Genomic DNA, 25,236 nt, shown 5'->3' with positions numbered 1-25,236 from the left:
GAATTGTTATACTATCGTCGGAGAGGGACTCATAGTCATTAGACACATAGGGGGTCATTCCGACCCCGGTGGGCGGCGGGCGGCGGGCGCCGCCCGCCGGGCGGAAACCTCCAAAAGACCACACCGCGGTCAAATGACCGCGGGGGTCATTACAACTTTCCCGCTGGGCCGGCGGGCGATCTCCAAAAGATCCCGCTGGCCCAGCGGGAAAGCCCCTGCAAAGAGGAAGCCGGCTCCGAATGGAGCCGGCGGATTTGCAGGGGTGCGACAGGTGCAGTGGCACCCGTCGCGATTTTCAGTGTCAGCAAAGCAGACACTGAAAATCTTTGTGGGGCCCTGTTAGGGGGCCCCTGCACTGCCCATGCCAGTGGTATGGGCAGTGCAGGGGCCCCCAGGGGCCCCACAACACCCGTTCCCGTCAGCCTCTTCCTGGCGGTGTAAACCGCCAGGAACAGGCTGGCGGGAAGGGGGTCGGAATCCCCATGGCGGCGCTGCAAGCAGCGCCGCCATGGAGGATTCCCTGGGCCATGGGAAAACCGGCGGGAAGTCGCTGGTTCCTCTTTTCTGACCGCGGCGGTCAGAATGGCCCGGGAAGCACAGCCAGCCTGTTGGCGGTGCTTCCTCTGCCCTCCACCCTGGCGGTTTGAAACCACCAGGGTCGGAATGAGGGCCATAATGCCACGTGACAAACTGTTGAACTAAGAGGTAGAGGATAGAAGTAAAGCCAATTCACAGAGTTTGTTGAAACAACCCTAGCAACCCCGGATATGATCCTGCTGGGTTGGAAACAATCGGGCATCCGGTTCCACCTAACCATCATAATAGGGCTACAGAGAAGACCAGTGGCATTAAATCACCCCAAAAAAATTAGGTGACTCTGGCAATTATTATCTAATCAGTAAGCCAGTGAACGACAGAACAATGTTATGATGAGGCCTTGTTACTCATTCACTTACCCTTTCGCTCGGTAAAGGGGTAGTGACACTGTTATATATATATATATATACACATATAGTGCTTGATATAAGGAATTAACATTTGAGCAATGACAGCACATACCCTACTAAAACAAATATTGAAGAATAATAAAACTAAAAGCGCTGATAGAACAAACTAAAACTCATTTGTCATCCATGTGAAAGAAAATGATAAAGAGAGCAAAATTCCGAACCCTGTACAAATGTATACCAGTTGTGAGTGGTGCAGGGGACTTCCAGTTCGGCAGTAACACTCCCTTCTGAGTTAGTTTTCGTGGTGCGCAGGATGTGGTTTGTTCTGCAAGATAATCCCATGTTGCTGCTAACTTTAGAAGGGGGTTTTGCAAGATGAACAAATAGAAATAAGACTACTTGCATGGTATGCTGGTTCCTAGTACAACATGGGAATTTTACAACATGTTATTGTTACAGTCATCACATATGGAAGCAGTTAAAGAACAAGTGGCCTACACACAGACTCTCCAAAGAAAAGATCCAATACACTTTACCTCCATAACCACTAGAAAGTACACCCAATGAGAAGGTAATCGTAAGTGCTTTTATCCATGCATGTAAAATGTACGCACAGTCTGTAACAATCGGCTCCTTTGTATGTGATATATAATGAGAACGCCACAACCGAATCGCTGTGCAACGAAGAGCAAGAGAAGAAAGGCAAGAAAAGGGATACATTGATTAAATAAAAACGAGGGTGGAAAATTATAATAGCGGAGACTGATGATGCCGATCGCGATGGGGTTAAGCCAGTGATAGGGTGGTCTTCATGGCCACATGTGAGTACTCAAAGAAGTAGCCGTAGGGTGGAGCGCTGGCTTCTGGGTGGTGTTCAGGGTACATTTATGTCAATCAGACACGAACATAAACAGACGCTTTAATGGTCTTGAGGACAGCCTTAGATATCACGTTTTTTTTTTTTTTTTTTAAATAAATGCTCTCACACGTGCATGCAAATGGTTGTAGCATCGCACTCGCACACACACATGGCTGGGGGTAATCGAAATATTTGGTAAAAAATTGTTAACTACTCACAGCAGCTTTCAGGAGTCCTATGGACGCCCCTTCCCTTAGGATTGTAAAATTTAAATTTTGTAAAACAATTTCAGCACACACCCATTTGTAAATCTGTTTATAGCTGATACTGGACTGAGTAATCTTGGGGCACCCAGATCTCTCTTTCAGCCGAGCAAAAGTACATGGATGTTCAAACCCAGCATCAATGCATTTAACTCTTGTTCTACTCTAACATGGGGACCGCCTGTTGCTTTTTTTATGGCTTGGCTAAAACATGCACGTGCTGTTTGTTGTGAGACATACTGTTAGCTTATAGTGGGCTTATAGCCCACCCATTGCTTGCCGCTGGTTGGCTGGGTTGTCATTCTCATTTGCTTGCTTCTTATTTGTTAGCTTCTGTGGTCTTTACTTCCTCTTCTCCTGGAGCATGGCAGAGGAACTTGTGTCCTCCCACTGCTCTTGTTTTGAAAGCTACTTTTTTCTTTTGTGTTTCAGTACACCGTGAGAGTCTGTGTTTTCCAGTTGACTCCTTCATGTGCTTCTCTGTCCCCCTACGATCCCTGTCTCTCTATCCCACCTGTATGCTTCCGTCCCCACCTGCGCTTATGTTGCCCTCTCTCACCCATGTGCTTCTTTAGCCCCCACGTTGCTCTTGCTCATCCGTGTGCTTCTGTAACACCCCCCATATTGGGCTTGTTTATCCGTGTGCTTGGTGCCCTTGCTCTCCTCCATGTTACTCTTGTTCAATCTTGTTACTCATTAAGCAGTACAGAGGACGTGGGTTAGAGTTGCTGTCATTTCTGCCTTCACCAACACCCTTTTGGTGGTCATGGCGCAGACAGGAAAGGCTTAGAGCGACCTCTCAGTAAAGCGTACCATTTAAGTCGGCACAGTGCAGACAGGAGCGATATCAAGAGATTGCCCAATTAAGTGCAGCCCCTCCAATGGCCTTTCCAGCAGTGCACTTCCAGCCTGGATCTTCAATGAAACAATAGCTGTTCCAGACAGAAAGACGTGCAAATGTCCCTCATATTCTGGGAGACTATGCTCAAGATAGAAAATAGAGGACATTAGTTATATAATTTACCTATGGGATTCGACCTCCAGCAATCATATGGAATGCCTTTCAGGCCACAATATTGTTTCCCTGATCACCTTTGGCCATTCATGAAGGTACAGTTCAGAGGCAAAAAAACTCTTTTTCTGTATTTGGCAGGTGTTGTAGCTTCAGTGCTATTGTGTCAGAAGCCACTTTAATATCGGGCTATTCTTTCAGATATACCACCAGGGCTAAGTGCGTTTGTAGGGTACCCATCACTCGCAGCCTACAGGATTGTTCATTGGCATATATACCTGTGTGTGTGTGTATATATATATATATAAAATGTGATTTGAGATGATTTGGAGTATCCGGTACAACTTCTGTATAAGTTATGAGGTTTGTGTTGCACTTATTTGAGAGCATTAACGGACTGCAGCTAATTAGCTGACCATTTTTTAACCTGAAGCGAATATCTCTGTGAACCACTGTTGTCTATAATCGCAAATTACCCAGGGTTTAGGGTTAGCTCTTGTATTACTAGATTAACCACAACACTCCTGCAGTAGCTCCAATGTACCTAAGTAGCCATGATGGAAATCAATCAGCAGCCTTGTTTGGAAAGTGCACACCCCGGTTTGTGCTGACCCAACCTCACTGAAAAGACATCTGCACCCATTACAATGTGAAATCACACTGCAGCACACAAATAGTAATAACGTGAAAACAAGAAAACTCCCATAGCAATTTGAAAAAATAGAGTAACTTTTAATAAATTATTTGACACCAAAATGACAAAAATCCAAACAGTAGAATGGGGAGATATGCAAGTTTAAAGATTTAGCAAAATATAACTCCTAAAAGCAAAAAGTCCTACTGGCGGTTTTCTGGTCATGCAAGACTGGATGAAAGTCACAAATTCAGGCCGATCATGATGGAGCATGAGCCTGATACAGAGACCAGGTTAGTACCACTGAAAAAGTTACCTTCTAAAGTCAGCACGAAGAGTTCTGTTCACAGTAGAGGAGGCCATGAGGAATAAGGAGAGCATTGCGGCTGGGCATCGCTGTAGCGTGAAGAGCAGGCCATGCATTGTGATGTTAGTAGCTGTGGTGTGACGATCCTGTCAGGCGTTGTGGATGATCCTCGCTGGAGCTTAGTGTTTACAGTCACCGTGGGCTGTCGATGCTGTAACGTGAAGTGCATTTCTTGCATTGCTGTCATAGCTGGCGGTCACTGTAGCAAAAAGAGCCAAGTACACCGGAGCTGCGCATCGGCAGCTGGCATGGACGGCAAGATCATAATGCAAACAGGCTTGTTAGCAGTCGCGAGCAGTCAAAAACATTAGGATTTCTCCTTTTCGTCTAGAAGGAGCTCAACAGATGCCACAACAAGAGTCCAGGTCCTGAAAGGCACCACTTGGGGATCAGGAACTTAATCCAACAGAGGCCAACAGGGCACAGGCAGATCTATTCACCGTTCCAGGCTGGTCCAGTGCAGCAGGTCAGCTGGGCAGTTGCAAAGAGGCTATTGGAACGTGTTGTGTCCCTGTAGCTCAGAATAGTAGGTCAGTCAAATGACCCCTGGAGTCACTTCAACCTGTGATAAAGTTACAACATCAGTCTTCCTCAAAGACAGCACTTCTGTATTATTCACAGGTCCAGAAATGTACCAAAGAGTGGGTTTGAGGGTCCTCTTTTTATACTTGGTGCCCACTATGAAGTGGAAGAAACTTCTGAAGTCTTCCCACCTTAGCCTTTATAATAGTTCCACTTCCGTATGCAGAGACCATTCTTTTTACTGTTGGACTCCTAAGTTCCAACAAACTGAAGATCAGGTGAGCAGCACCTACAGTTCAAGGGTTCCTTCTTGACTTAGGCAGATAAATTAGAATCAGTTAAGACTCCCGACTAGTGTCATAGAATATACTGACAAAATCGTTTTTTATCTTGTTTGAACCTGTTTACAAAAGAAGAGTCTTTAGCCTGTCCTTTCAGAAAACGTTAAACTTCAGAGTTTGGTAACAGCACATTTCCTGAAGCCCTTAAAAAAGAATATGAATCTTGCAGAACAGAGCACAGCATAACTTGATTTAATACTATCCATACTAATTTGGTGAGGATTCAAATTAGTGTATGCTAAATAATGAGAGGCAACGAGAGTTGACTCAGTAGGAAATACCTGGATACTAAATTGATGTGCTCAGTAACCTCTGACAGATGTATGGACACCTGCGCTCTATTCGTAAATTGAATATAGAGAAGAAACATTACTTCAATAGTAGCCGGTTATTCCACATGTGTGAACATCTGTCAGTCACTCGCTTGTTATTCCCATGGAAAAGGCAAATGCAGATATTAAGTGAACACAGACATGTAAGGGGGAATATTGAGAAAACATCTAATGACGCGTTCCCCAAGACACTGAACTGATTTTATAGATGTGTTATCTTGTTGACGGCAAATAACACTAAATGCAGCTGATCCTACAGATTTTAATTTTTGGGGAGGACGTTCCACCCCTGAGTCTCCCCCAAACGGAGTGTATTCTGGTTCACTCATCGTCGTCTAGCGCAGGAAAATGTAGATTTTCCTAGTAATTTATGAAGGAAAGTCTTAATTTTATTAAAGACACAGAGGCTCCTATTATGCATTCTTATCTAGCTTTAATTAATACAGCAGCAGTCAAGAACTACAAATCCCAATGGGAAGAAAAAGCGTAGGAACCATAAGCACAAATAGGGTAACAGCTGATAATATAGAGTACACTCTTGACTGCAAGCAGCCCTCTTTTCTTGTGCGAGTCAACTAGTATCATAAAATAAAGGAAACAAGGAACCAACAATAGCGATTGCCAGTACGGATGACAAAAGTTCTTGGCAACAGGAGATAAACCATTGAAGTCGTGGAGAAACTTGGCAGCTTTGCGGGTAAGAAAAGTTGGAGTTCCGAAGATGGAAGGTGGACAACCGTCTGAAGTCATCATGATGTGGCAGGTGGTAATGCTGGATTCGCTAATAGGGAGTGAAAACAAACATGTTAATAATAAATGTGGTGGGATAATACTTGCCTCCGTGTCTTTAATAAAATTAAGACTTCCCTTCATAAATTACTAGGGAAATCTACATTTTATGTCAAGACCGGAGGCTCCTATTATGCTAGTTTAAAGCATATCAACTACTAATGAAGCTGCGGTTTGAATAGGTTTACAATAAAAAGTTCTGAAAACATTGTCATTAGACCAGTCAGCCGACCTCAGAATGTCCTCAAGGGAGGAGCCTATTGAAAAGGCTTTAGATGCCATGGCACCCCTACAGGAATGGGTTCCAAAGGTGGAAGTGTCAATGCCTGCTAGGGACATTACCCATTTAACCCAACGAGTAAGCTGGTTTGCGGGGCTTGCAGAATGAAATGAGTAATTGATGATTGGAGGACATTCTGAGGTTGAGCGTACGATTCTCATATTCCTTTAAACACAGGCCTACACAAAGTTTGGGCTGCGAAGGAAAGAAAGGATAAAAAAAACTGTATGTATATTAGTTTTTGTACATTTGCGAATATGAAATAACACTCCTGTAGCAGTAAACTGGCGAGAATAAACTTCCAGAGATTTGACGTCAGACACACGTTTAATAGAAATAAGACATAAAAGCATAGTTAACTTTGCTGGGAGCATTTTTAAGGAAAGGTCTACGTTATCAGTCCATGAAATAAAGAAGTTCAACACTATAGATACATCCCATAAATGTGTGTATTTGGAAGCAGGAGGTTTGGAAAGTTTAACTCCCTTTAAGAGACGGCAGACTAAGGGATGTTCGCCGATGGGTTTGCCATTGATATAATGATGGTGCATGGAAATGGCTGATCTATAGAGATTTACCGTCCTATATGACTCACCTGAACTGGCTTCTGCGACCAAGAAGTTAATGATTACATTTATATTTGTTGAAAAGGGATTGATACATTTTCCTACACACCAGCTTGTCCATAGAGACCAAGCTGATTTATAGGCTTTTCTTGTTTCAGGAGCCCAGGCGTTGTTAATGAATTCTGAAGCTTCTGTCGAAATAATAGGGGCTTGTTGGGTTGACTCGAGACCTTCCAAGCCGAGAGCGTTAGGGAATTGGATAGAACTAGGTTGTGAGGGAAGCCTGCTGGATCCAGAAGGAGAGATGGGAAAGAAGGAAGAAGAACTGGAAAGTCTGTTGAGAGCTCGAGGAGAGGAGGAAACAAAACTTGAGACTGCCCAAATGGGGTCACTATAATCAAGGTTGTCTTCTGGCTAACACTGTTGATTAGGATGAATGGCATAGTTGGTTGTCGGAGACCAATCTTGTAGGAAAGCATCTGTTGCCACGGCCGAAGGATCTGGGCGCCAGCTGAAGAAACATGGCAATTGTGAGTTGAGGCGAGAAGCAAAGAGGTCCGTGTGAAACGGACCCCATTTGTTGGCGAGGAGATGGAAAATGGAGGGATGGAGCTTCCAATCGCTGAAATCTTTGAGATGGCGGGAGTGCCAGTCTGCTATAGAATTCTGGGAACCTGGGAGGTACTCCGCTTGGAGAGAAAAGTTGTGGGATAGACAGAATTCCCAAAGGCTTTTCGCCAGTTGGGCTAAAGGTGTTGATTTGGTTCCTCCGAGATGATTTATGTAACGAAGCTTGTAAAGCTTGTTTTACAGAAGACTGAATAAAATCAGTCAAATCCTGATTAAAACCTTACCCCATTATCAGTGTTATCAGGGGTTAAAAGAGAACTGTCAATCTCCAATATAGCACGACAGAAAAGGTGACAGATAGTCAAAAGAATCAGGAGAAAAAGGGTGAAATAAAAAGGGAGTGAAAAGTGGGCGGGAATAAATAAATAGACACTCCCCTGAGGCGTGTTGTGTGAAGAAAAGCTGGCCGGCCGAAGCCGCGAATAAAATTGGAGCCGAGCCCATTGGAAAATAATGGGCGTGTTTAGGGCGGTTTCCAGCAGAAGGAGTTTCGATTAGTAGAAATGAAGAAGCCGGCAGGCGGAGGCGAGTGCGACGCGCTGAAGGAACGGGCCTTAGGAGGTGAATAAGCGCGATGGTTGCAACAGTTAACGCGCGCGGAAGGTATCCGCTTGTAAAAGAGATAAGTGAAAGAGGAGGAGGAGTGCGGGGGAGCGAGAAGCTGGAGGAGGCAGAGCGCACAAAGCGCGATATAAGACAAAACAGAACGGAACGTTCCACACTTAAATAAACGCAGAATTACATATCCTTACATAGAATACGATAAATACATTTGTGAAATAACTGTAAAAGAGTACTTATCTTGACTGGGAGCAGCAAGAAAAGACGTCTGCTTGCAGTCAATGGAGTACTCTATAGTATCAGCTGTTACCCTATTGGTGCTTATGGTTCCTACGTTTTTTCTTCCCATTGGCTAGCTTGTTGCTAAGCCCATTGGGCTTTGTAGTTCTTGACTGCTGCTGTATTAATTAAAGCAAGATAAGAATGCATAATAGGAGCCTCTGGTCTTGACATAAAATTACAATATTAACATGGAAATTGTAATATCATATTGACTTAACTTTGTGGGAGGGAATTCTGGAAAGGTGCACTCCAGGGGGAGAGCTGGAAAGCCAGAGGCAGTGCATTAGAGATGTGGGTGACACTACATGTTTAAGCTGCCACCATGATTTATTTGTCGGCCTGTTCATACTGCTTACTTCTCCTGTACACAAACAAATGAGGTATATTTGGTCATGTCCATACTAATACCTGTTTTCTTAAGAAGGATTTTCCAAAAAAAATGAATAATTGGGTGGGGTCCATTTTGCTGAGCAGTTGTCTTCAGACAGGCAATGTACCCACCTAATCTCTCTTCATAAACAACTGAGCAATACATGGTTGTGTTTCCACCTTCCTTCCTCTTTCAAGGTCCAGCCCACTTTAAATTGTCCCGCTTACCACAGATTCACAACTGTGCAGATTTGTTTAAACTTTGCCATAATTGTATTATTTTTGGTTCACACCTGTTTATTTTTTTACAACTTGATCACCTAATGACCCTTGACAATCTTTGTGTTTAGAGATGCAAACACCCAGCTCAGAATGATGGAGGGAGGTGATCTGCCACTGCAGAAATTTGAACCGTTTGTCATAATCAGATCGGATATCTTTTTTGCTCAAGATGCAACCACTCATTATCAAGGCATATGTGAGTAGGAAGCTGCTTAATATTCTGTGAATGTGTAGTATGTAGGCTTTTCCTTCCTCATTTTACTGATGGTCTACCACCTCATCTTACCACGGCTACTTGCCCCAGGGATGTTACTGAAATTACTGACAATTCTTGAGTGAATGCTGATGACTAGAAATGAAAGATCATTATTGATGGAGCCTGCAGCAGAATTTGCTGCAGCCGTCTCCTTATAGCTCAATGGAGAGCATACCCTCACATTTAGGAAACTGGCACATGACATTGTAAATGTGGAACTGCACCGCACCCGTCCCCATTTCCAAGCACCATATGGTCAATACACAAATGTACATAACACTTTTTAGAAAATGCCATTAAATACCTCTCCACAAGACGTGCTATTTGGAGCTATTCTTACTGGTGTCTCCTGATTAAAGCCATGTCACTGGGAAGACATCATGAAGAAATCCCTCTTCTGGATTAGAAAAAATACACAGCCCCCGTGTCAGCATTGGTAACACATTTATCACATGCTGTTTTTCATAGTTAGACTAATGTTTAAAAGCTTTGCAGTGGATTGAACCCCTCACTTAATTATGGAAAGCTGTAAGTAGTGTGACTCTTTGGTAGCAGAAACCTGTGGTGAATTTGGGGAAGTGTGCTACACTGGCAAGAACTCCCTAATGAAAAACAGCTACATTATGTGGAGGAACATTTGCAACATTGCAAATATCAACAGAAAGAAAGTCTAAATGTCATTGTATAACAAATATGGATGATTTGCCCAGAAAGTTCCACAGCGGGATTTGTGCATCCATATTGACCCTATTCCAACACATGTTTTAAAAGTGTGAGGAGCTGTGGATGGGAATTTTGTGAATGTGGCTAGGCCTTATGACTGGAAATATGGACTATTTCAGGTGTGCACAACATATTGCAGTGCCCACGCTGGGTTTCTTTTACTAAGATCTTTCAGCTTGTTATTTGAAAGGAGACCCTATTGATAGAGCCTTAGCAATTGAATGACTATTAGTTTTGCAAATAAAATACCTGCGGATTATACAAACCAGGGGTAGAAGTGGGTGGGATTGGAGCGGTACGACATGCCCATACTTTTTTGATTTATTAAAACCCATTCCCCTACTTTTTGTAAAAAGACAATCGCCCCAGGACAATTAATTGTGAAAATTTAAATGTTTCAGCAAGTCGCCTATGCTGTGAAACCGAAGCTGTGAAGACAGCTAAACAAGCATTTCTGCCAAGGGGCCTCCTTGCCTGAAAGAAATGCAAATGTGCCCAACAAGCTAATCTGCGAATGTAATGGTTAGTCTGAAAATGTAAAGGATACTTGGGAGCCATTGCTGGCTTTAATGGATGGAATCACTCCAAGCTTTGTGATGGCAAACATTTATTCTTTTTGAGTGGTAGTGCAAATAGTTAATAACTGAGCTGTGAGGTGTGTGTTTTTTAACTGTAAATGTATTTATATAGTGCTTGCTAGCCCTGGAGGTGTTGAATGGGACAGTAAGGTAAAAAAATTGCTTTACGTCAGTCTAGGTATTACTAAAAGCTATATTTTGGAAGCACAATTTTATCTTAAACCTTTTTGTGCATTGTGTACCAGTCTATCTTATATTGTGTGAAACGCAAGATTGAAACAATGACTTACATATTCACAGTGCGCCCTCTGTCATAGTCTGTGACCTCCTAGCACTAAAAATACATAAATCACTACTCTCCCCTGCACCAACCAAGGTTTTATTCTGTAGCTTTCTGGTTACCAACAGACCTCTGCAGTACATGAGCTAATAGAGGTTTCATAATGTACTATAGTGCATTTCCCACTGAGCAGCAACTTTTTTAAATGTATTTTTCATTTAAGCTGTGTTATTTTACATGTAGCCACCTGATTAGGTAAGACCCAAACAACTTACAGAATATTTTATTTTCTTAGCCACACCTTTGACCCCGCCCAAACACTCACTGACCCCGCCCCCACTGCATACAGCATCACAGTTCCCACACTTTTTTTAATGCACTTTGACCGCTGATATAAACAGATACTTTATGTTTATTTGGAAGGTAATGGGGCACCATGTCATGTTCAGGCCAAACCTCATCTCTAAATATAACATGGGACGAATGATCAAAAACGAGAGAATGCACGTGGTCATCCATTAAGGTTGTAATGAGGAAAACAGCAATACCTGGAAAGGAAGTTACACTAGGTACTGAGCTTACTGCAATTAATGATCATGTACCTGCGCCTATTTAAAAAAAAAAACTACATTTCAGGTAAATATGTCAGTAGATCGACATTTGTGGCACTGCAATATTTGTGCGTTGAAAGGTCCTTTTACCCCCTTTTATTCTTCCACTGGTACCATGCCGACTAAGGCTTCGCGCAAGTCTTTTCACCGTCCTCTAGGTCACCATGAAATGCTTACCTACTCACATTTTCCCTCTACATTAACCATTAAACTATGTAACAACTGGATTCGGGAATGCAAGGACACCACACCTCACATGACACATTGAAGAGCAAGCTCCTGTTCATAGGGCAAGGCCTCACAAGGACATTACCTCTGTGTGCCACACTGGGCTAGTTGTGTTAGTGATGATTGTTGACCTCCTTTCCTGACCGTGGTGTGCAAACGTAGGAAATGTGCTCTTCTTTCCGGGGCGGATAGACATCTTCAGGTAAGGGTCAGGATTGAAAAACATTCCTTTCTTCAGCCCAACAGCCCTGATTTCTGCACAAGATTGAAAGAAAAAGAACACAAAATCATCATAACCCTGCAGAAGGGAGAGGAATGGGGAACGCGTGATTGTAGAGGCATTTATGGGTGACTGTCGGAGAAGCTGCAGTCAGTCATACTTTCAACTACAAAGGTAATACAACCCAATATCGAGGTCAACTTTGAATCTGTAATTTATTTAGCCAGTGCTTTCGGCATTCAATGCTGCTTTTCGCAGAAAGACAAAACAAATATATAAAAAATAAAGATACAAAAACATATCAGCACAATTAATTAAAATGTATATACAAAATGAAGCACATAAAAGCATAAGAAACACACACCATGTATACTCGTGCGGAAATGTTTCCCAGTCAGTGTACACACAGGTGTTTAAACTCCTGAATGAAAGCTTCCTCGGTCTGTGCACATACATGTGTTTAAGTGGGCTTTGTTAAATGGTTTGCTTCTCGAGCAATGCCTTTCAGGAGTTTTTCTGTCAGTTCCCAGCCTTTCACAAGGAATCCTCCCATCCATTTGCCTGGTTCTTTCTTTTGAGACTTTACTCAGCAGGAAGAACATCCTATTCACATTGTTATACAGTTGGTTATTATTTAAGAAACCTGTAAGAGTGCAGCCTCTGACTATCGTGTCGAATGGGCAGTTCAGCAAGAACTGGCTCAGATCTTTAATTTCCCCAAAAGAGCAGATATCAGTGCTGATTTGCTTCCTTTCCTTTAGGACTGCACTTAAAGGTAGAATGTGACTTAGTGATAAAACAAAAAGTCTCCTTTCTCTTTTTTCTAACAGGTTGGATTGGACAGCATGGGCAGGATCAAAAAGGCCAACCTGAACCCACTCGTCAGAATGTCTCGAGGGCTTTCAATGTCCTTTTCAATTCTTGTTTCATAAGTTTTTTATTGATTATTTTGCTAATCTGCCTTTGTCGCGTGGGCTCTCATTCTTCTAAATGAGACTACTGGATTTCTAGGCAGCAGGATCTATAACGGTGTGGGGGACTGAGTCTGACCCACGTGTAAAGAACTCTGTCACCCTAAATCCGGTTTTTGCTCCGGCTAACTAGCAGTGCCTCATTTCTCCCATGTGGAAGGAATGATTTGGCAGCCGAGCGCATGACATCTTTGGAACTTCTCAGGGAAGTCGTGGTTACTCAGATCCAAACCAACTCTCTTATTTCCAATATGATCTCATATACAAATGACAAAGACAGTATAAGTTTTATGTAATGTTTTAATAAAACAACTGTATTTTAGATATTAAGGCGTGAGCCGCAATAACCAGAACGATACAACACAGTAGGATTGTAATAGTTACCAGGAGAGTAAAACATAAAAACAATGCTATCATATTGTCAAACAGTTTCTACTCTCCCTCTGCTTGTTCTATCTAGAGCACAGCATGTTAAGCTTCTAGCTTGCCTATTAGAATCACAGTGGAGATATCAGCCCTCATACCTGAGCAAAGACCTGTGATCTCGGTTCAGCATCTGCAACGAGGCAGTCAGCGTCAAGTTGTGGTTCCCTGGTCGGAATCTCCCTCTTCAGGGGGGTTCAGGACTAGTAGGGCAGACCCTCGTTACGTTTCACCAGAACATGCTGATATTATAACTACATACAGTGTGGGGAAGCTTTGTCAGCAATGGTTGAAGTCATCCACGCTGGATGCAGTTAAGTCACATCTCATGTTACTGTCTAATAATACTGATTTACAAGATTTTTTGTCAGGTCCCAGAGTACCACGGAAGAAAAGGTTCTTATACGAGGTTTATAATGAGATTTGGAAGCTTTCACAACAAGAGGCTGCAGCCCGGTTGAGGCAGATTGATCAAGAAAAAAAGTAACCACAAATCCCAACCATAATAAAATAGTCATCACGGCCAAAAACAGCCAAAAATTGTTCCAAGGAAAAACAAAATATGTTCGTTTAAGCCATCCCAGCAGCCGTCGTGGACCGTGGACAGAAGACATCGAAGACGAGGAGCTGGACCCATCATTATCAGCGTCGTTGAAGCAGCCAGAAGCAGTTCTAGCAAAAGGTGCAACTGTGAACGAAGAAGCAGACGGAGGCTCTCGCCGTGGCACGCTATAAACCACATGTTCAGAAACGTCAGTAGAACGTACAGCAATTTGATCACAAGATTCCATATTAATCGCCGTCGGTGGAACAATCTCAAGATCATCATCCACCCTCCCCAAGCCCAGAGAGGAAACAGTGTCGGCGAAAATCACCTGCAGCGGGACTTCTTCCCCAGTAGTGAGAGGGATTCCGGAACTACTGGGTGTCCCTCTTGGTCTGCTGTGCAGAATCGGCCACATGTTGTAACTTGACATTATCAATGGAAACAAAGCGATTTCCTTTGGCCCCTCGCAGCGGCGGTAAAATCACGGTTCTCGTGCCGCTCACCCCCAACACAGGGACAGGTTCTCGATAAGAAGGACCAAATTCTTTTTTAACTGCGACCTTTTCACGCACCTGATCCCCAATCCTGGGTATCCAACCAGTAGGTGTTACTGGCTCATCCTTAATTCCTGAGGAGGCAGCACTGGCAGAAGAGTTAACTTCACGGAATTGTTGTAAATCCTGCAAAACAGTGACACGATCATTTATGTCAAAGGGCGTATCTGCCGCCTCCACACCAGGACCATCAAGATCAGGAACATACATTCGTGTTCCAAACAGGCACTCATATGAAGTACGACCCCCTAGTGACCTCCTAGGCAAGTTATTAAGTGCTCTCTGTACTCCATATAGGTGGGCTAGCCAACCACGACCCGTACCTATAACTCTGGCCGTTAAGGACTGCTTTAAATCACGATTTAAACGCTCCATGACAGAATTTCCCTCGGGATGAAATGGAGACGAGAATTGGAGTTGGACCCCCAACGAAGCCATGGTGTCCCTGAATGCCTTAGAGGCAAAAGCAGGGCCCTGGTCCGAATGAAAAGCCGCAACTGCAAATATATCGACAAAGATGCGCAAATCTTTAATAACAGTGCGAGCGTCAGCCGAGCGTTGTGGCCACACCCATACAAATCTGGAGCACGAATCTACAGCAACCAATATATACTTGTATGCACCATCTGGCGTCAGCGGACCACAATGATCCAAGTACACACACTGTAATGGTTTGTTTGAAATCAGAAGGGGCGTCTGCTGCGGGCGTCTAGCCGACGATGCCTTAATTAGTTGACAAATGTCACAACAAAGGACATACTGCTTCGTCTCTTTATAGAGACCAGGCCACCAGTAACGAGCCTGTAAAAGTGAAATTGTGGCAGCCACCCCAGCATCTGCAGAAGCCACCCCCTCATGGGCTGCAGCAATCAATCGAGGTCTCTCTATTTTATTCGGAATTTCACGTACACCAATGCCTGGAATTGTAACAGTAGCATTTAGCGCACTATTCAAGCAGTAACTATATTTTGAAGGAAATCCTTTAGGAAAGGGCGTGCCATCAGCCGTAGCCTTTATGGCAGCCGAAATTTCTGTGTCTGGTTTGGAACTCGAATGAGTCACTGCGGCCACAGTGGCGACAGCCACTGCCGATTTCGCGGCTTCATCAGCCAAAGTATTCCCAGCAACGTGTATTCCAACGCGCTGGTGTCCAAGTGTATGCACAACATGGACTCTAGGAAGCGTTTCCTTCAGATCCGCAACCTTACCCCACAACATTTTATGCTTAATGGTGTTGCCTTTAGAATCTCTGAACCCATTCATCTTCCAATAGTGTAAATATTCGTTGAAAGACTGCACACAGTAGTAGGAGTCACAGACCAGCAAGGTTAAAAGTGCCGGATCCGCATGCTCCAACGCTAACAATAGAGCTTTGAGCTCAGCCAGCTGTGCCGTGCAATCTCCCAAGGTTTTAGTCGGGGGCAGAACACTTCCCCCTCCATAGTGCCCCTCACCACCGCACATGCAGCAGAATACTGTTGTTAAGTCCCAACCGCCGGTTGCGCAGAGCCATCTGTATACATGACCACTTCATATTGGTCAATAGGCAATGTACCAGCAGGAACAGGGTATTCTATTTCATATTGAAGAAATTCTTGAGTCTGCAGTTTAGGGTCAAATACATAATCTACATCAGTGGCTGTCAAAGACGTAGCCCATTGTATCCATCGCGGGTGTAGAGCCTTCGAATTAGGAACACTCGCTTTTGTAACAGCCTCCAAGGCCGGAACCGGGGAAACGACAACAATGCGTTGACCCTGGGCCAGCGGTCTTTCTTTAATAACAGCCATCTGTACTGCAGTGAGAATTTTCTCAGTTTGTGCAAAACGTTGCTCTGCAGCAGAATACAAGTGAGATTTGTATGCAATCGGGACAGTCTCCCCTTCATTAAAGGTGACATAAGTAAACCCAACAGCCCCAGGTATTACCCTGATCACTAAATGTGTCTTATTGTCCCGAGTGTGTAAGTGTTTAACTGCTAAAAGATCACTCTGTAATTCTCGCAGTATGTATGTATGTTCAATCGTCCAAAATTTACTCGAAAAATTTGGGCGAATCAACTCGTATAAGGGTTTTATACGCGTTGCATATTCAGGAATGTAAGTTCTGCCAAAATTCAGAAACCCCAACAATGACTGGAGCTTCCGAACCGTATTAGGAGGCTGCAATAAAGCACATTTCTCCAAAAAATGTGGTGCTAAGCTCTTGCCCTCACTCGACAACTCATAACCCAGGAAAATGACGCTGAGGAAGGCAATCTTTGATTTCTTAAAATTAAACTTATAGCCAATATTAGCAAACCCCACAACAATGCGCGATACGCGCCTTAGATGTTGCAGAATCTCATCATCTGTCAGATATATGTCATCAACATAGGATAATGCTTCAGGGTCGAACTCATGCAGCAGTTCAGTTACACGAGCCGAAAACAGTCCTGGGCTATTCTTATACCCCTGAGGCAAACGACAAATATTTTTCTGAGAGCCAAACGCACTGAAACAGGTATAGTCCCGACTCTCGGGCGCTATATTCTGGCAGAAAAATCCATTCGAGATATCTAATGTTGTCTTGTATTTTTTACGCACTATATTATTCATAAGCGCTGCGCTGTGTGAATTCTGTATTGCATATGTGCGTGTATGACTATTTAAATGTCGGTAATCCACCACTATCCTATATGAATGGTCCGGTTTAGCAACCGGAAACAAGGGATTATTCATCGGCGAGACACAGGGCTCAATTACACCCTGATACTCCAATTTTGTAAGAATTTGTCTAACCGATGCCCTAGCTTCAAATTTGATAGGATATTGCGGTTGTGGCTGAGGTTCGCCCTTTATCGGTATTACATGATAAGGTGATTGTCTGTCCCACCCCACGTTATTTCTATACAAGGCGGGAGCCTGTGCTAGAGCCCATGATTTACTATAGGACTCCGCGAGTTCTCTCGGAACAAGTGGTGAGAAGGAAGGTGTAATAACCTCCTCCCCAACTGGACAGTCGCGAACAAAGTCAGGTGGCCAATCTTGTTCGGCCAACAGAACATCATATGATTTTACCACATGGTCCCAAAAAATGGCGTTTATAATACGGTCAATGTCCCCTTCCAATCGCAGAGTTACTTCATATACTCTATCAGGATCAGAGACTCGCATATCCGCCGTTTCGACTTGTATGAAGTCATCAGTTGCTTTCACCTCCAGATGCTCTAGAAGACTCCGGCGAACTATTGTGACCTCTGCCGCGCTGTCTAACAGTGCTAACGCCCATGTCTTGTTCGTCAAGAGAACTGTCTTCTTGAGCGGCATGTCTAACTGAGACTGCTGCCACCTTCTTCTTTTTGAATTGCTGTTTCTGTTGCAGCGGTTTCTCTTCTTGTTTAATAGAAACCTCCGCTGAGCGTTGTGAATCCTGTCTCGGTTTCACGTACTCCGTCCTCCGCTCTGACCGCCCACCTCTCTCACTTCTCTTTTCCGAGGAGTCCTGAAAGGAACGAGATTGGCGTGTATCAGTATATTGATATCTATCAGGCGTCTTCAAAGTATCCCTATTCCTGAGATTATACTTATTCTGTGGGGTCTCCGGTTGCGGAGACTGCCCATCATCCTTCTTAGGTGTTTGCTGTTTCTTTTCCCAGCGCTTTTTCGAACCCTCAGGTTGTTGCTGTTTAGCATTATCTTTATTATTTTTACCCTGTAACTGGGGTTTTTGTGGTCTAGCCCCTAGGCTATCACGACCAATACTAGAATATGTTTCCGCTATTATTCTCGGAAGCTCCCGCTCCTGTTGAAGCAGCGGAACATCCCGAAGACGCATACGCACTGCTAGTGCTAGTGCCTCTCCTTTGAGATTACTCAAAATAATAGAAGAAACTGTGGCAAAATTTCCCAGCAACTGCATGCCCAAATCCAAGGCAGGGGCAGCCCCATATTCATCCTGAATCTGTTTAAGTACGTCCGGTAAATTAGCTAATGTCGGTGTACCGTGTGCCGTAGTGTAGAGCGCGGCAAACACCGTGCCCCAGGTATTACAAAGGTCCACCGGAGGAACCATCCCGTACGGCAAACACATCGTCAAAATTCTATGTTTATCCTGAGGTCCCGTATGGGGAAATACTGCCTCCAGCGTATTAATTTTTTGCGCCAGCCAAAACGGAGTCTCCTCTCGTTTAGCCGGTACTTTACCCATAACTGAGTGTACAGTGGCCGGATTAAGACCCGGAACCACCGCCTGTGGGTGCGCTGGAGCAGCACGCGCTGCATTCGTATTTAATGTCTGCATCACAAACTGAACTAATCGTCTATACATAGCCGTTAATTCTGTATATAAACGACGAACTTCATCCACTGCCAATTGAGCAACCGCAGGATGTGGTGTATATGTAGCCAATAAAGGCCAGGTAGGACCATCATTACTCAGTGGCCCTAACCTTACTTGTGCTATTGTGTGTGGGAGGGCGCCATCAAGCCAATTATGGTGTTCTTGATAAGATAGAGGTATTTCTAAATAAGCGTAAGCCCTGTATTGTCCAGGGACATTCGCAACTGTGTATTCGTGAAAAGTATTTGTTCCCCCATCCACTGCTGGAAAAGCGACCCAACAATAAAAAAGTTCCGTTCTATAGGCTGCATGGGCGTCCACCACAAAAGTGACTGGACCCCCCAGGACTGTCAGTCCATGTGTTAATAGATGTCCCGTGAGCGGATGTCGCATATTAATTGCTATGTTCACTACATTAGGATTCGCCATTTCATTAAAAAACAGCTACAGGTCAGAGAAGGCACACCAATATCGGGGTTTTTTCCTTTCAAAGTTCAAGCTTGAACAACCAACCACTAAGCAATAGGTAGCACCTATGCCGTGGCGGCGGAAACCCTCAGCCCCACGGACGTCTCCGTATACGGAACCGAGGAGTCAAAATATATATGAGACCAAGAGAGTCAGTCGGACCTAATCATTAGAGCCAGACCAAACGTTGGCGGCGCCATGTCGCGTGGGCTCCCATTCTTCTAAATGAGACTACTGGATTTCTAGGCAGCAGGATCTATAACGGTGTGGGGGACTGAGTCTGACCCACGTGTAAAGAACTCTGTCACCCTAAATCCGGTTTTTGCTCCGGCTAACTAGCAGTGCCTCATTTCTCCCATGTGGAAGGAATGATTTGTCAGCCGAGCGCATGACATCTTTGGAACTTCTCAGGGAAGTTGTGGTTACTCAGATCCAAACCAACTCTCTTATTTCCAATATGATCTCATATACAAATGACAAAGACAGTATAAGTTTTATGTAATGTTTTAATAAAACGACTGTATTTTAGATATTAAGGCGTGAGCCGCAATAACCAGAACGATACAACACAGTAGGATTGTAATAGTTACCAGGAGAGTAAAACATAAAAACAATGCTATCATATTGTCAAACAGTTTCTACTCTCCCTCTGCTTGTTCTATCTAGAGCACAGCATGTTAAGCTTCTAGCTTGCCTATTAGAATCACCGTGGAGATATCAGCCCTCATACCTGAGCAAAGACCTGTGATCTCGGTTCAGCATCTGCAACGAGGCAGTCAGCGTCAAGTTGTGGTTCCCTGGTCGGAATCTCCCTCTTGCGTGTATTGGGACAAGGAAGTGATTTTATAACTAACATGTCATCGTGATCACAAAATGTCCCTACACAGGAATGCCAAGTCTAAACTCTTACCACGTCTATCGGCAATGTACCAGACTGTATCCTTGACTGAAGCACAGAGTAAATATGTTATGGAGAACTCCAGTGCTGAAGTAGGCAAAACAGTGTGATATGAATAAAAAACAACACCCTAGAACTGGCTATTTGAAAAATAACAGTACGAAGCCTAATAAAAAGCATGTAGAGCAAAGTGCATAGAGGCTCTAAGCTATCAGCAAATGAATAAAATATATTCAGGGCAAAATGCACAAAGGCCTAAAGCCTGAAGCTAAAGCGCAATGAATACGTAAAACTAACCACACTACACCTTGTAGACATTATTTTTAGGACAGATTTACTGGACAGATGTCAAGGCCTAATCCCTTAGTTGCTTTTATGCAACAAGTTGCAAAGTTTGATTTGTTGTTAGGTTTAAAGTGTTCTCTCCAGGCTTAGTGGACAGATTTTCTTCTGCTGCTTTTAGCCTCTTCACACCATACTCTATTGGATTGAGGAAAAGCTTACACCTGTTTCCAAGGCCATCGTAGGAAAACCTGAAGGTAACGTTAACAGGAACTTCTAGGACTTTCTTTCATGGCCCCTATTTTTTAAGTTAAGTTGTCCAGCTCCCAAAGTTCTGCACCGTAGGCTATTTGGCTTCCTACTTTAGCACAGATGAGCCAATTGATTTTATGTGAGAAGTAATTTACATGGGTGTGTGCCATTTTGCAGGTGACATTGAGTGTAGGTAATGATTTTTTTAATGACTGTTTGAATGTGTGTATTCCATTTAAGATTGCTGGAAATTGACAGTCCCAGGTAAGTAAATGTTTTCTTTCTTCTGGTCGTGTATTGTTGATTGGGAAAACATAACAAAGTGTTCTTTTCTTTCCAAAGATCATTGTTTTGGTTTTATCTATGTTACTTTTGAATTCCATTTTCTTGGCAGTACTTCTCTACTGTCGAGAGCTGTGGTTGAAGGCCCTTTAATGTTCTACCAATTAAAATGGAATCACTGGCATATAAAATGGCCAGAACTTAAAAGCCTTTCATCGTAGGAATATCTATGTTTACCTACAAGACATCATTGATCAGATCGTTTGTGTACAGTTTGAAAAGTAAGGGTGCAAGCAGACATCCTTGTTTCAGTGGCAAATTTTTTGCTATGTTGGCCTTTTTGATCTTGCCTGACCAGTATATGAGTACAGCATTATTGTCAAGAAGATTAGTAATACTGGTTCCAACCCCAGCCTGTTCAATGTTTTTCCACAGACTATGCCCAGGTATTAGGTCAAAGGCTGCAGTAAAGTTCAGGTATGCTACGTAGATTGGCATTTTCTTTGCTGCACTGTTTTTGTGAATAATGTGTAAAGAGGCAAATATTTGATGTATCTTAGGCTTTCTCTAAAGCCCCCTAGGATTGGAGTTAGTATGTTATCTTTCTGAATATAAATTTACAGAAATGTTTTCCGTCGATGTCTGTTAGCCTAAGGATGATATAATTTTGGGTTGCTTTTGGAGTCCTTTTGGTATAGAGGTGCATTCATACTTTTCTGCCAGTATTTGGGTCATGTATGTGTAGTAATATTGTCAATGGAAGTTTCAATTAGAATCAGTTGACACCAGCCTTTATTTTGTTTCAACGCCTCAACGTCAAACATGTTTGGCCCCAGAGATTTTTCTTTTGCCAATTCATTTATTCCTGGCATTATGTTATTTGTCCTCAAGATTTTTTCAAACAGGTCTCTTCTCTCTGTCTCATCTATATCTCTGCTAGTTCCCTTAGACGAGGAAAAATTATGTGTCTTACTGCAAGAAGTGCTGTATCTATGTATCTTCAGTGATATTTGGATCGAGAACATTTTTTTTTATTCTTAAGCTCTCCCACACTTTTCCCCAGAAAAACTGCAGATATTTGTGTGCAACGTTTTATGGAGATATCCATTAATTCCTCATGGCCTCTTCCTTTTTTGTCCACTCAACAATTTATAGGCCCTTCTGACATATTTGATTATCTCATGTACTCCTTTTCAATTCAAAATGATTTTTAATTCTTCTTTCACTGCTTTGCATTCATCATCAAACCAGTCAGTATTTGCTATTATCTGACCCTTTATATTTTTAGAGAATCTTCTTGTCCGTGGAGACAATAGAGACATCATGAGATCCTGGCAGTATGACACCCGTGTTCCTTGTGTATTTATTTCATGCTTCAAATTTATAAGCAGTTATTGTGTGTCTGGACTATTCTGCCATCCCTTGATGTTTAAATTCAAGTTTATGATCCATCTTACCCTTATTTGACCTTCAAACTCCCATTCACTGTTCAGGTTGTGACTTTACTTGGGGTCCTCGAAGATATTTCCCTTAAAGTCTATTGATTGTGTAATGTGATCGCTTTCCACTCTCCATACGATTCTTGGATTTTAAAATCTAGTCCAATCCTTATATTTAACAAGGATGTACTCATAAATTGGGCAGTTCTTGCATTATGTAGAGTGGTCCGATGTCTGTATTTTTATACTAATTTAAAGATGAGACCTTCCTCACAGCAAAATGTTTGCAGTCTTTTAAATCTTGCAATAATTTTGGGGAATTCATGGTGAATAGATGGAATTGCAAAAGCTGATGTTATCTCAATATTTTCTTCTGAATCATTTCCCCAATCAACCCATATTGCACTTGAAATTTCCACAAACAATGATGATTGGTTTTGAGTTAGAGGGTACTCTCTTCCCAAAATGCAGTTATAAAGTACTGTTCTCTAACACCAATCAATGAGGAAGCTATCTAGAAAAGGACTATAAATACATAAATATCATGTAATGGTGTGGTTTAATGTGCAATAGGGGAGGCTTTTTTGTCCTATGTTGAAAAGTAGTACAGTGCATGTCCCAAACTAAATTGTCTTTTGGTACTTGAATAGTAGGCATAATAACTTTCTAATTTAATGTGACATATTTTGTCAGCTAGGAACAAACCTGAATTGTATACATTGGTTCTGTTTCTTATAAGTATCCACAACATGCAGTGTGCAAAAAAATCACACATGGGTCATGTTTATGACAGTCCACCATATACACGGTACAAAAATTCAACAGACCAACAACACAATGTATCATTAGAAGAGCAGGGATATTGTGTTATATTTTTGATAATGAGAGAACATAATAAATGTCATTTATCCATGTCCCGAATATTACAAACCATGACAGGAGCAACCATAAACACATGCTGTTGCACCCCCTTGAAGACCAACGGGAAGATATGTCACAAAGTTCTGAGCTGTTGGGGTTTTCCAAAGTGGGCTATTATGTTTTGTAAGGGGACAATTTTAACTTTTTTGGTGCCTGTGCCTATTTTCTGTCCCAGTCTGGTACTGATTAAGAATAGAAACTAGATACTTGGAGGAGGCCTACTTCACAATAATGGGAATTGGCACAAATAGCCGTAATAAATGTACACTTTCCTTATTCTGCATTTGCAGTGCAGTTATCAGCTAGAGAGTTGCTGAAGCTTCTATGTGATAACAGTGAAGTACAGCAAAGCAGGGTCAGTCGCTACATACAGAATACCTGGTCACAAAAAATCAGAACTCATTCCTGTTTCACAAGTGCATGGAGAAGTAGTTCACCCAGAGCAATTTTTTATTTGATTTGTTGGACCTATAGTCCAGCTACCACCACTCTAAAATAAGAAACATACATCCAAGAGGGCAAATCAACAACGTGGATTTGGTGAACTTCTCACACCCAGACTTGAGAAATGTGAGAGCTACGCATATATTACATTAAATTTTACATGAATTAGCATAGTAATCCAGGATTTCACACCGTGCCATGACACACTGAGGAAACTGACAATGTATAAGTATTATTTGTAACCGCAGCTCCTATTCTACTCAGTTCTTAAGAAAATATTAACACAAATTTTAAAAGCATGGCTAATATAGCCTTAACCTACAATAACGGCAAGATTTCAAGCAGTACTTTTGATGTGCAGATGTGATGCTTGCAAACGATCAGGAGCAAGGTGTGCATTTCAAAAGAGGCCTGATTAGCATAACATTTCTAATTAGCTGACTGCACGAACCATAGATTCATGACTCATCCCGCAGTTAGCACTTTTCCTGTCAGGCTCTCAACATTTTTAATGTCTCATTTTCCTTGCAAAGAAAACAAATTTACCCTCCGTGCATAAAGCAATGTCACCCTCTTTGAAGTCATCAAACTCAGTTTGTGATGGAAAAAACACAGGGCTGCCAGAATCAAATGGGTGTTCAAAGACTTGAGGTCCGCAGCACGGAGACAGGTGAATTTAATGATAATTCACCCTACCCACAGCATGAGCTGCCAAACAGGCAACAAACGCAGCTTCTGTTATGACGCCGTCTCAAAATAAAAGCTGCGCCGTCTACTTAACAAGATGGATCTTTTTAGATCACGATCTTTCTCTTCATAACCCACACTCCCTGTGATCAGGTTTAATTACGGCATCTGCTTGCTGATGGCGTTTTTAGCTCAGAGCAACATTCCCAACAGCTCGTCTTTAAGCACGCTCTGTCAAATATGAGCCAGGCACAGACACAAAATATAACCACCCGGATTCCAAACCGAGAAAAGCACCTCATGTTAGAAAAACTGAGCTTGTAATCAAGTAAAACGGGAACAATCTAGAGTGTATAAGCGATTTATAAAGAAATGCAGTGTCGGGTTTAAATGGGAGCAGAGGTATGGACCAACCCAGAGAGTATATAGCCTCCCTTGGACTTATCTCACATGGTGATTTGCGCATCCATTATTGCCTCGTTTTTTAGTATTGGGGGAAAACGTGCACACTGTAATGATCACATTCCGTCATTACCATAGTTGGGGTGTGTAGGAAGCTGGCCTGGTGTGTGGTGGGTACCTATGGTACTTAAGCCTTATACCAGGTCCAGGTATCCCCTCTCAATGAGGTGCGGAGAGTGTCTAGAAGCCAGGCTCTCTAGATGTAGATGTGGATGAGCAACCAAGGCTTATCTAGGAGACAGCAAAGCTCATGCAATACCTCTACAGTCACACAGTACTTACACACAAGAAAGAAAACACTTGGTTGTACAAAAATAAAGGTACCTTATTTTTGGAACACATTATCAGAAA

General features: G+C 42.8%; 1 protein-coding gene across 5 annotated transcripts in view; it reads right to left on the bottom strand.

Moving 5' to 3' along the window:
* The window catches only part of HECW2 (HECT, C2 and WW domain containing E3 ubiquitin protein ligase 2), a 1,462,881-nt gene that overhangs the window by 433,643 nt on the left and 1,004,002 nt on the right, over positions 1-25,236 (bottom strand). For all 5 annotated transcript variants that reach the window (XM_069225854.1, XM_069225856.1, XM_069225859.1 and 2 more), the window contains one exon: positions 11,801-11,970. In XM_069225854.1, coding sequence (XP_069081955.1) covers positions 11,801-11,970 — 170 coding nt within the window. The remainder of the gene's footprint in view (positions 1-11,800; positions 11,971-25,236) is intronic.

This window comes from Pleurodeles waltl, chromosome 3_1, assembly GCF_031143425.1.
Source record: "Pleurodeles waltl isolate 20211129_DDA chromosome 3_1, aPleWal1.hap1.20221129, whole genome shotgun sequence".
In the NCBI taxonomy this organism is placed as follows: domain Eukaryota; kingdom Metazoa; phylum Chordata; class Amphibia; order Caudata; family Salamandridae; genus Pleurodeles; species Pleurodeles waltl.
Note: the sequence above shows the minus strand (reverse complement) of the source record. Positions and strands in the feature narration are given on the sequence as shown.